Source organism: Symsagittifera roscoffensis, chromosome 1, assembly GCF_963678635.1.
Source record: "Symsagittifera roscoffensis chromosome 1, txSymRosc1.1, whole genome shotgun sequence".
NCBI lineage: Eukaryota > Metazoa > Xenacoelomorpha > Acoela > Convolutidae > Symsagittifera > Symsagittifera roscoffensis.
In genome coordinates this window covers 29871247-29884766 of record NC_087062.1, presented here as the reverse complement: position 1 = coordinate 29884766, position 13520 = coordinate 29871247, and the positions used below count along the sequence as shown (strand labels likewise).

Below are 13520 nucleotides of genomic sequence, written 5' to 3'. Positions count from 1 at the left end.
TCAGTACTGTCAGAAGGGAAAGCCACAGTTACTGTTTTACGGACTAGGCGAAACAATCAATCAATCTCCACAATCTTCGGTTGTGGAGTACTGAAAATGAACAACAACAAAGACGCGAAATGGACGACCTCTTTTGCAGCTACAAACAACAACCACACAGACGCAAGTTAGCCTATAGTTCCTAACTTACGCTACTCCTTCTATTCAAACCCTGATTAAAATCTGTGATTCATAAGAAACAGGATAATTCTTGAAAACAAGGTGCTGTTGTTAATCTATGAGAACCAACTTTTCTCCCCGGAAGCACAAATGAAATTTAAAACTGTAGTTCTTCAAACGTCAAACTATGAGGCAACATAACAGATATAACATCAGCCGAAAAAAAACCTCAAGCATAATAAAAATTCAAATGGAACCGCCACTAAAATGCAAAAATGCTCATAAAATGTCTGTAGCTAGATATTCTGTTCTGCTGCCAACAGACAGCCCAAGCTAACTGATTCAACTGATTTTGTTAAACTAAAGGTCAACATGAAAAGTGTAATTAGCTTCCGATTCTAGCCATAAAGTATAACGACTCAAATCTTACTTTTCCCTTTAGCAATTTTTGTAAAAGTTTGTTAATTGCGTGAACCATTTCGGAAACAAGTGTTATAGAAAAATCAATTTTGCACCCTATGGCTGGTTACTATCAATTGATTTTATTAGTTCCCAATCTAGTCTAAAAATGTGATTACCAAATCCCAGAAGTTTTTCTTTATAAATACCCGAAATATAGATACTTTTTCTTTTTGAAAATTTGATTATTCTTTTCGACAAGTGCATACGTCTTCGTTTTGATTATGTATTCAAAAACTGACATCATCTGAACGCTTGCTACTTTGAGATCGTTTATTTTGAGTCAACCAAATAGAAATTTCCGCTGGAAATAGTCATATATAAAATCAGGGGCAGATCTAGGATTTTCTCGAAGGGAAGGGGGGCGGATTTTCAAAAAAAAATCTGAAATTTTTTCGGCCAATTTTTAGTTCTACCAATTTGTTTTTTTTTCAGCCCTCCTAAATCACTATGAGGACCCTATTTTGACAAAAAAATTTGCGCCAAAGCCAATTTAAAAAAACAGTCCAAAAAAGGCGTTGAGGCACTTTTTGTAAAAGTTTGATAAAAAAAATCGTTTTTTCGGCGCGCGATCCACCATCATAATAAGTCTAAAAGAGAATTTTTCGGGTCGGTCGGCCAAAAAAAATATATCAAAATAGTAAAAAGGGGGACCCTTTGAGTCGGCAGCCCCCCTCCCTCTCCCTAAATCTGCTGGCGTGTAAAATATAAATATTGCTTCTTTAATAATGACAGGACAGACTATGAATGGGCATATACAAATGCCCGCTGTCTGTCCCCTCTAAAATACTAATGAAATATTGATACCAGTATTGCATTTCTACTATTTTCTGAGTTGACTTGCTTTGAAATTTGTTATTCGCCTAGTAATGAACAAATTTTCTTTCTTTTTATAAATCGATTTTTATTCAAATAAACATAGTAATCGATTCGGCTCAATATTAAAAAACAAGTTTGTGAAGTTTCATGTAAACGATATTTATTACTTTACTAATGAATGATTGCATGTGATTTAATTTTATGCGCTCTTCACTCAGCGTATTCTACAAGATAGTTTTAAAATGGATTTTCTCGATACTGTAAAATTATTCATTGCAGCTCGAATGGCGTCTGCAAAGGCTTCAAAAACTCATGCAATCTGACTTTATTCTCAATGACTGATTGTGAGATAAAACACTGAAGTCAAACTACACGCAGCCTACGTTCGGAACACTTATATAACGTTTCGATAAACAAATTTCTCATATGTAAAAGAAATGAATTGAAAGTGGAGAAAAAGCTCATAATAAATCTGTATTAAATCTTCCGACTAAATGCAGTTCTCGAAAGAACAAATATGCGACGGAGGAGACCGTAAATTGTTGGGATATTTGATGTAGAATGATGAAAAAATCAAGTTCGCTTTAGTTGACCATGGGAGGTTGATTGAATACGCAAAACAACAGCAGAAAATTTCATAACCGACGCTCGTGATAATCTCTAAAATCAAAAACCATTTTCTCAACAAATTCGAAAAAACTACGCAATGGAAAATAATGATTTTCATAAACAAAAAAAATGTTCAATTTTTCCTGCTCTCTATTTCAAGTTTCAAGCAACAGCCGACAGACAGTTGAAAAAGAGTCAATGAACGCAAGGAGACGAGACAGAAACAAAAAACACTTATTTTTCAAAAATGTTGGAATTTCAAAATAAAAAATACATTGTCTTAAAGCTCTTTGAATTTCAAGAACAATTTATGACTGGCATATTTTTGATAAAATTAATTTAATTTGAGACAGCTGGATGAAAAGGTTACGTTTTTTTTCCGCAAGGAGGTCCAAAAATCAACATCCACTTTCGAAACTTGAAGTCAACCACGTTTTTCGATGTTGCTCGATAGTGGAGTTTGCCTTCCTTCTGACAAAAATGATCTGAACCTTCAAAGAAATCAAAGTCAAACCGCGAAATTTGAACGTGAACAAAACTGATGGTTTCCTTTGAAAAAAAAAAACAAAAAAAAAGAAAAACCTTCGATAGTAGATCTTATTGCAAAATCGGCTTAGGGTTTAAAGACATATTGTTTTAAATTTGGATATGGATTTCAATTGCGCGTGAACAAATTTTAAGACTTGTCTTAAAAAAAAACTTTTAAAAAATCATCACGATCTATATAAGTGTCTGGACTACGTTCATCTGCTCTTAAACCGCATGTAAGGGAGCAGAAAAAAGTCATCTTTCGATGCTATTTCTGCGACTAGTATTGAATATCGCAGCTTCTTTCTATCTGATAAATTCTACAAACGACTGATACAAGCCGGAGGTTCTTCAAAATTTTTTCTTCTTGAAATGAAAAAACCATTTATGCTTTTGTTCTTCGAGAGCTTAAAATCAGCTTCCTTGGGGAAAACAACCTGAAAGGCCTCTTTGAAAGTAAAATAATCCACAAATCACCAAAAAAAGAACAATGAGCGTAAGCTCAAACCTACAAAAAAATTTCAATTATCGACAAACCAGGGTGGAAATGAGTAAAAAACAGTTAAAAGCAGAATTAAAAACATGTTTAAACACAGAGGCGAAGCTGAGCTTCGCAACACTTCCGAGATACAATAAAATTCCAAAAAACAAAAGATAATGCGTCTCAAACTTGAAAAGCTTGAATGAATTTTGTTGAAAAAATCGTAGGCTAAAAATTCACGAAAAATTTTATTGCAAATGTTAAAGAAATCAATTACCTCCAACACAACAAAAGGATTTGGGCTTAACTCTATCCATTTCTTTCTGATAAACAATAGATCAAAACGATAAGAAATTATTTCAGTCAAAAAATTGAGATACAAAAAATCCCAGATGTACTCGAAAACTGTTCAATAAATCTTGCAACCAAACAATCTGCATATCCAACAAGAACAATCAGGAGTGAAAGGTCCTACCCGCCAACTGCTATAAAATGAGATCTAACTGCTATAAAATGAGATATAAAATTTCCAGAAAATGAATGCAAAAATTACAAACAATTGCCACAGAAAAGACTTGCCGTAAATCTGAAAAAAATATATGACAATAACCCAATTACATCAAGAATTATCAATAATGAAAATTTTTCACAACGGAAAAAGAGCTAGATCACAACAACAAAAAAAACATTGGAAAAAAGGAAAAGAAATAAAATAAATGCAAATTTTTTTTTCAAAAGAACCACACTCCTGGAACGATTTCGAACTAGGACCTTAGCCGTCTATTAGTTGCCGTAACCAGTAGTCAAATTTGGCTTTTCAAGAAATTGAGAATTGAATGCGGCACGAATGGTAACTGCATAATTCGTGCAAAGTTGCCGCCACATTCCTTTGCAGACAAAACAGTCGAGTCAATCTTGCAAAAAAAATTGGAAATATATCAATTTTTTTGACATATTGAAACAATACGTTAAGCCATCAACTTCAATTGATTTCAAAGAAAGTTGCTCAAACCTAAGCCACACTTAACTAATTAAAACTTAAACTAATTTCACGCACTTTTAGAGCAAAAAAATCACAAACCATGCATCCGAAAAAAAAACTGAAAGATTTTTGCAAAAAAAAATGCAGGAGAAAAATTCAATTAAGTTTCATTTCTGTCGCCTATAAAAACCAGAAAACCATAAACTATATCTGACCTCACGAAAATGAAGAAACAAGTAGTTGAAGATAATATCAAAAAATACAGCATTAAAAACCTGGCAAGAAAGCCAACAAAAATTGGGTCGAAATCAATAAAGCCGACAAAAAAAATTACACCTAAAAAAATTTCAGTTGTAGAACAATTATCAATTCAGTCTTTTAAGCCAACAGTTGAATTTCAGTTGTTAGACGTGCAAATTGGATAGAAAGAGAGATGCATTTGGAGATGATCACAAATTTTAGTCATCCTGTGGACAAAGTTGTTTACGGGAAAAAAGTCTAGTACCCGATTGTAATTCCCTTGCTTATCGCAAGGGTAACCAAAATGAGAAATAAAACGATTCTATCGAAATTTATGATGCGCTAGTGGTGACGCACGTTTGATTTCGCAACATGTTTAGCCGCACTTCTGTTGTGCCAGGTCCTTGCGAAAGCAACTGGATGTGGAAAAGCAGGAATGACTTTTTGTATAAACATTTGAATTGTTGAATTGATTGTTTCAGGAGGGCCTTTTTGAAACATGTTTTATCGTATAATTGTATGAAAAACCTTTCAAATTTCCACCCTGCGACAAACAAAGGTAAAATATTTAGAAAACTTAAGCGAATGATCAGAAATATCTCTTGAAGCTTCCAGAGCAGGCCAATAGGAAAGGATTATACTGAATTACGATTAGCCTAACCAGCAATTCCTTCGCATGAATTGAAAAATTAAACAGATGCGACCTCCGACAATTGGAACCTGGGACCTAGAGATTAATAGATTCGCACCCTAACCATTCAGCCAGGGAAGCTTAATAGATATCAAACACTAGTCACAAATTAAGCAGAGAACAGATGCTATACAATTTCCACTTCTACATTGGAAGTTCCAAATAAAAGAGCACTTTCAATGAACTCTTTTATTAGATTATCAATGAGTTAGATTAGAAAAAAAAGTGCGCCTTAACACACTAAAAAGATAGCAAGTGTAATCAGTCCAAGGAAAATAACCAAAAAAGGGAAAAAATTAATTGGACAAAAACAGAAAAAATAGCCCCAGCCACTTACTTTCGACCACTTAAGAACACGAGGTCTCAAATTTATATGCAACTTCGGTTGATTTAGTCCACCAAAAATTGAGACGAAGAACGGTAAGTAAAAAAAATGAAAATTGCAACACAGAAGCGAAGCGGAGCTCCACACCACATGCGACACCAAAAAAGAAAAGAAAAATTAAAACTCATAATAATTACATCTACAATTTTGGTTTCCAACTTTTGTCTCAAATGATGTCCATTTTGAGGATAGCACGCCCAACAACTCAATCACCGACAAAAAATAAGTATTTAAAAAAATTAAGCGAACAGTAAGTAATTCGAAAATACTTGGGTGAATGCCCGTTGCGCCAAAAACATTAGAAGGAAATTTTGAATGAAAAATTTTGAGCTACAATTTCTGAAACTTTTTACGGCCATCCTCTTTCGGAAAAACGCAAAATGAAGAAATTCTTTTTTCTGCTTCATAAAACTCAAATATAGGTCCATAAGCTGATAAAACATTTTCCGAGACTGTTTCGGCCGAATTAAGTTTCTAAGCGGAAAAAAATAAAATAACTTATACGAAGTCAGTATTTATATTAGCAAATAACATAAACGAATCAAACATAGGCAACTGACAGTTGGAAACTAAACATGAACGCAAGGAAACTGAAAAAAAAATGACTTGTTTTTTCAAGAGCCTTCAACTTTTGATTTTAAAAGAAAAAAAACAGATGGCCTTAAATCTCTTTGCATTTGTAGAAAAACTTATTTTGGACAGTTTTTTGTTAAAATCAACCCAATCTGAAAAAACTTTTTTTTCGCTGGGGAACCTGATAATTAATTTCCATTTTCGAAATCAGAAGTCGATCACGTTTTTCGTGACCTTCAACTTTTACTGTTTGATAGTGGAGTTTGCCTTCCTTTTAACAATGGAAATCACAAGTCAAACAGCGAAAAATCAAAACTGAGCGTGAACAAATTTTAAGACTTTTTCCTGAAAAAAAAAACAGAAAAAAATCAGCAAGACCTATATAAGAGTACTCACTACGTTCGTTACTCTTTCGATTACAAACACTTTCGATTACAAAAAAATAGCTTGCAACACAAGATAGGCAAGCAATGCGGAAACTAAGCCGACAAAACATCAGCACACAACCGATAGAACGATGATTTTTTGATACACAATATTTTGGGATTTGAAAAAAAAAACAGGTGATAAACGATTTCGAGCTAGGACCTTAGCCGTATATTAGTTGCCGTAACCATTAGTTAAATTTGACTTTTCAAAAACCATCTTGCCTAAAAAGTATGTATGTAGCAAAGCAAGTTCTGTAGCCAAAGGTTGAAAATTGTCTCTCAAACAAGCAAACCAAATCATAGCCAACAGACAGTTGGAAAACAGCCAATGAACGCTAAGAAACACAAAAAAAAGAGAAAATTGTATGGCCCTATGTTCTTTCACTTTTAAAAACTATATAAAATTTAAGCAAACATTATTGATCAGTTTAAAACAAATAAAGAAAACGGGATCAATATCAAAGTTTTTTGCTTGATAAATCTGAAAATTAAAACTCACTTTTGAAACTAGAAATCAATCACGTTTTTTGTGTCACTGACTCTCTTATGTTCGATAGCTGAATTTGCTTTCCTTGTAGCAACAGATCTTAACTTAAAAATAAAACAAGAACAATAAAAAAATCAGGAACAAATTTTGAACTTTCTTGGAACAAACCATCACTATCTATATAATAATCTTTACTACGTTGAATGAACCTTAATAAATTCAGCAGTTTGGGGTCAGTTTTTGTTTACCCAGCTGCACTCGAGCCTCTAGCTCTCTTAAGAATTTTAAAAATCTTTTATTCAAAATTTACTCAAACAATCCTCTAAATAATGAATGAGAACTATACTATTTCCTCAAAGTTTTACTTATTATTAAAACAGATTGACATTTAAAGACATAACGGTAATCTAGGAACAATGTAAATTGAGATTAGATTATGCATCCAGCTGTTATTAAGCTTGTTCTCAAAGCTGCTTTGCTAAATTTAGGAATTAACACCGGTGTTTAAAAGGTTCTTGAGGTATATTTAACGCTAAAAAAGTTTGCAAAGGTGTTATCTATCCTACAATGGAATATAGTGCCCAACACGAAATTTTGTCAATTGAGCGCCTTATTTTCCGCCCGTTGCATAGAGTAGTAATTTTGACCTGAGCTAATTTTGCTAATTACAATCATATTCAAAACATCAGTGAGAAGGCTTTTGCTATTGCATGACCCTGTCATATGCTCACAAACTTTTGAATGTTCAGTTTTTTGACATTTAATGACTTTTTCTTCGATCAGTTTTTTTTTCCAGCAGTGTCAAAACCCTCGATTGTCTCTACTTTCCACAGTTAATTGCTGCGAGAAAATTGGCCTTTTTTGAGCCTTTTCTGTAAGATATTTGCGCGCTGATCTCTCAAAGTTATCGTATATTGGCACCACAGGCGCTATTGCTAAAATTTTGAGGGCAAATCAATCAAAAATGAATGCAGTTGAATATCAGTCATAACACCCTTCTTGAAATTTCAAGGAGTGGGATTCCCATTTAGCTGCACGCAACTGGTTTCGCAGTTGCTCTTTTAAGGATACTATCTTGCGTTTCAGATGTCTTGAAGCTGTCAAAAACCACGAAAAGTCAGCTGTGTCCAAATGTTAATTAAAGAAAGAACTTCGAATTGCCATATTTCATCTTTAAATTTATAAACCATCAAACAATAATTAGACCATCAAAGAAAGACAAAACGCTCTAAGCAGGAAAAATCAATAAGTTTTGAGAGATCGAGCATCAATATTAACAGCACATCAACTTGGCGTACTTCAACAAATGCAACGCTTCTATGAAAAAAAATCACGTTGAATCTATTTTTTCTTTTTCTTTTTACTTTTCTTCGAATTAGCCTCGTGATGATCTCTATCGCTATAATCCGAATGCCGATCGTCGTAGGATTTGCCTCTTGATCTACTTCTGTTCTCCTCTCTATGAGACGATCTTCTACGTTTTGACTTTCGTTCACTTCTTCTATCAACGTGAGAGCGAGATCTGCTTCTAGTTCTACTTCGTGATCTAGACCTCGAACGACTCCGACTGTCACGATCGGTTTTCCGGCTGCTCATTTTCTTTTTGACTGACTTTGATCCACCTTCTTCAGCGTGGCTTCTACCATTTTCAGAACCACTTTTAGATCTCGACTTTCTTCTCTTACTTTTAATGCTACTTTTCTTTTCTGGGCTAAGTGGAGAACGATCTCGATCCCTATGTTCATGCTTGCTTCTGGACTTGCTTGACGGCTCATGATCATCGTCTCTATTTTTCTTTTCTGACTTTTTTGCACTTCGCTTCTCATCACTTCTAGACCTTGTTGACCTGTGCCGTTTTCGATCTGACTTACTGGCAGTCCTAGAACTAGAACCATTCTTAACTCTTTTTTCGGGAGTTTTTTGCCGCTCCGCGCTTGGCGATTTTGATTTTTCGTGCGTGCTTTTTTTATTCTTTTGTGAACCTAAAATCTCTCTATCGCGATCAAGACTCTTTTGTTTATCTGTTGCTTCAAATCGCTCTCGTATCGATGGCGGTAAGCGATTGTTTGAAGAACTTAATTGCAGATGTTCGTTACTACGAGAGCGTGTTCTTTCACGGTGGTCAGCGGTTCTGTTATTTTCGGTCTCTACCTCACTTATGCGTCGGTTCCTCGGATATCGATCGAATTCCAAGTCACTGTCCGATTGACGAGGCGCAGACCCTCTTGATTCGCTATCACTTCTATCGTAATCGATTCTAAAATCCTCTCTTACTTTTGGGCGCTCTTTACGCTTAGCCCCGTCGTAGACTTCTCTTGCGACGCTTTCAATTTCCTCGTTTGTGACAGCGAGAAGAATTTCTGTCAAAATTATTTTCGTTCTTTTAAGTAACTTTGCCTCTTTTTCTTCTTCGGTCAAAAATGGAGAAGGACTCCGCTTTCTTTGTGATTCATTTAGTCTTTGTCGCAAATCAAACCCAGAGCCAACCTCAGGAGGCGATCTGGACCTAGATCTGGAATGAGAAAAAGACCTCCTACTATTCAGGCGATCTCTATCGTCATTTCTTTCATAACCGTCTCGTGGTACATCATAATACCTTCTAGTTGGCATTGCACTATTTTGACTGTGTTTTTCCATAGAACTCTCATTTTGCTCAAACAAATTACGTTGATTCGATACTTCATTTCTCAATTTTTCTTTTTCTGCTTTTTTTGCCTTATCGGCTTCTAATTTCTCCAGCTCTTGTTTAATCCAGAGTGGAACATGTTTTTTCTTCTGCCCGTCTTCCATGTCCTTTTCTCCGTTCATCCCTGGACCTTTAATACCTCCCGGCAATTCATTTTGTGGAGTCAGCCAAGAACTACCTGGATCGTTAGGCGGAGGATGCCTGAACCCTGGATGTGGACCAGGTCCTCGGAAGAAACCTCCTCTGTTGAATCCACCCCTATAAGGTTGCCCACCAAAATGAGGAGGCGGTGGACCCCTTGGTGGGTATCCTCCTGGTACGTGAGGGGGAGGAGCACCGTGATACCCAGGCGGTGGAACTGGAGCACCTTGGAATGGCGGTGGGTAGTACGGCGGGTATCCGTGAGGCGGTGGAACTGCAGGCGGGTATGCGGTGGGAGGGTATTGATTTGGAGGGTACGGTGCCGGAGTTGCCAATGGTGTTGGTATAAGTGCATCTGAATGCGTGCTTTGAGGAGCTGAAACAACATTGCTAGACGCCTCGCTTTCCATTCCCGGAGGAACATCGTCTCCTGGTGGTACAATTGAAGATGGTTTCTGTGAAGGTATAATGGACCGCTGTGAAACTTCAGGTTCAACATCAACCCCAGGAGCTTCTTCGTCGTTGTCTTCGCCTGGAGGTTTTTCCACAACTGCAGTACGATTAAAATTTGGCGGCGGCACTGGAGCTCCGTAAACTTTAGAAGAGTCCGCAGCTGCTGCTGGAAAAAGAGCCCCTCCCGAATAAGGTGGACGAAATGGTGGTTTAATTGCTTCTGTTGGGGGTTTTTCGAGCACCGGTGGAATGTATCCCAGATCAGACGGGAGTCGTTTGTCAACATGTGGGGTGTGAACCGGGAAAGGGGGTGCATGGCTTCCTGGTGGGAAGTGAGAGTAAGGGTGTGCAGCGCCTGTTGCTCCCTGCTGATTGGCCCACTGGGCAGCGAGTGCACCCCAGTCTACGTTACCATTGGACATATCTGCAAGTTCGTCATTTTAATGTGATAAATATCACAATCACTATTTTTGCCACATATTTTCCATTCACTGTTTTTTTTTGAACAGAAGCGAAGCGGAACTTCGCAAAATTTCCAAAACAAAAAATTAACACTGAAAAAGGACCGGTTGATTTGCAACAATCATAGAAAACTCTGATAACGAGAGAAAGCGGAGCTTCGCACTACTTGCAATATAACAGAAATACCACAACAGCTAGCTGAAAAAAATGAGAATAAAAAAAATTGAAAAACGATCGAAGAATTGCAGTACAATTTTGCCCAAATGCAGTACAATTTGAGGAAAGATGCTGAGAAACACACCGGCCAGTGTTAAATACGCATTGAAAAACATAATTTTGACAGAGGCAAAGCAGAGCTTTACACCACATGTGCTACAACAAAAAAGGCACAGCAGCTAGCCCAAAAAAAGACCAAAGCATGAGTCGGAAAGAAGACAGATTTTTTAAAATTGTTTTTTGTTTGTCTGGAATGCGGTTTAATTAGAGGAAAGACAGCGCGAAACACGATGAACTATGATGCAACTAAGCATATATATATTTTATAATTATCCAGCAAGAGGCCCAACCCGAAGGTTAATTATTTAAAGTTAACTAAGCTATGGCTATCTTACAAGAGCTCACCTTGTAAATTGCAGAACATCAGTCGAAGTTTTTTAAGCCGAAAAAACAGTTAATTAAAAAAAAAAACGAAAACAAAAATAGTGAACAAATGAAACTAAAAATAACAGACAATGAAAATTCGAATGAAACCGCTGTTTAAAATGCAGGCATGCTCAAAACATATCTCACTACCTGACCTTGTTAAACTAGTTGTTTACCTGAAGCATTTATTCCGATTTGATAATGCTTGCTAATCGGAAAGTTATCATGCGGAACACAAATGAAAATACATAATTATGTCAAATAAGCAGATATAAAATCAACCGAAACCATAAAACCTTTGAGCAAAAAAAAAACAAGAAAAAGCGAAAAAAGTAGAAGAATTAAATTGGTTTACTTTCAATAATAAAAAAAACTGGAATAGAGCCGAGACTTTTTTTGAATAAGTCTGCATTTAAAATCGCGGTTATCTCCGAATTTCTTTATTCTTGAATGTAAACAAAGTTTTAAAAAACCTGTCTGACAGATATACTGCTGCCCCGAATGAGGTGCTTCCACAAAACTGTTGTCCCAAATTTTTGAAGTGTTTTGTTGAACTAATTATTAACCCACAAAACTCTACACCGATTGGATTACGTTTGCTAATCGCACGCGTAAACACTTCAAATTGAAAAAAAAAAACACATACATCAAAGAAAAACAAAATCGAAAAAATGCTGGTCATACAATTCCCATATTATGGGATTTGAATGACTAGCGCTTATGAAAGCAAAAATTTTCGTACCGTTAAAATTTTCCAAAGAGGCGAAGCTGCGCTTCGCATACACAAATATATGACCGATAACGCTACTGGAAAAAACTGAATGAGTAAAACTTTGAGTCAGGATTGCCAAGTGATGCAAGCCAATTTTGACGCATTAGCAGTACCGGTCAATTTGAAAAAAAAAAGAAATTTACCAATAACTAGTATACGAAAAAGTTCATTAAAAACATCCGACCCGGCCCAGGTTCGATCCCTTTTCTTGTTGCGGGTCTCCTTCCCTACCTCTACGCTACAGATCCATGATGCCTTGAAGCAAAACTGCTATTTGTAATATAACAGTCTGCGTTAATATCCTAAGCATTGGCTGTACTTAATAGCTAGCTATTGATCAAAATGAACACTTTCAAAATGAACACATTTTGTCGCAACATTATTTGCGACTTAGCTTGGAAAAAAGAGAGGCCATACTATCACACAAGCTTTGCTTGTGAAAACACGTGCGAATCACAGATTTGCGCGACTTGCGATAACAGAAATGTATGACTATGCTCATAGGAAGACAAATCGACAAATCAAACATGTAATTTTTAACGAGCGGCCATCCCCTTGAAATACTGGAAACGATAAAAATCTATTTGTGCCTTTTAAATTATGCAAAGTAGAAAGACAAAGACGGTAAAACCTAATCCGAAACCATTTGATCGAAAACGAGAAACATAATTTATTTAAAAACAAGAACAGAAAGACCGAAAAAACTCGGATTTTCACTATTCGAGTAGTTTAAGTTTTAAACAGCAGAGCCCTATCAGTTGTACAGTGCTGATTCAAATTAACCTGACAAAACAACAATGATAACTTCAAAAGCGTTTTTCTCAAATTAAGTTAAGGGTGTGCAGCGCCTGTCTAGTTGTTCAAGTTTTCACGAGAGACCAACTGAAACAGAGTTAACAGCAAATAAGCATGTCCTGCCCGAAATAGAACATCTGAAGGGTAAAATATCGGGTTAGGAACTAGATTCACTCAGGGCGGTGCTAAATCAGAATGCAGACGTTTTTCGAAGCATAAGGCCGACATAGGTTGTTTTTAAGCAAAGATTTTGAGTTTTATTAAGTAAAAATTACCTTTTCTGGCTATCCAGCAAAAATACTTACTCTTACAGCCTTTTGGAGATTTAAACCATTCTATAAACTTGTTGGGCTGTGTAAGCGGCTTCTTTTGATATATTTTGCTTATCAATTAATTTGGTAGTTCAAGTGTAATTCGTGATTAACTTTAAAAAATCAAAGTGACTCATTTTTGGGATAAAATTTCGGTTGAGATTTTTGCAAAACAAATTGCATCATAATAATTCTGGTAAAAACCTTAGCAAATTTTGACCTTTTCCTTTTTTTGTCAAAACTTAACCCAAATAGAGAAAAAATCTATTTGTAGTTTTCAGTGTTTTTCGTTTTGCCCGGTTAATTTAAATCAGCACTGTAGTAAAAAAAATGGGCTCTTTTTCCTTTCTCCCCCCCCCCCACCTCACATACGCATCAATTTTATGGTGTAACAAGGGGTTAACCTCGTTGGTCATG

General features: G+C 36.0%; 2 protein-coding genes across 6 annotated transcripts in view; one reads left to right on the top strand and one right to left on the bottom strand.

Annotated features, from left to right (window-relative positions):
- The window catches only part of LOC134842445 (guanine nucleotide exchange factor VAV3-like), a 593770-nt gene that overhangs the window by 309139 nt on the left and 271111 nt on the right, over window positions 1-13520 (top strand). The gene's annotated exons all lie outside the window — the stretch shown is intronic.
- LOC134842429 (arginine/serine-rich protein PNISR-like) lies at window positions 7972-10543 on the bottom strand. Its single transcript, XM_063858767.1, has one exon. It carries the CDS (start codon window positions 10541-10543, stop codon window positions 8183-8185), a length of 2361 nt encoding a protein of 786 aa, XP_063714837.1. The 3' UTR covers window positions 7972-8182.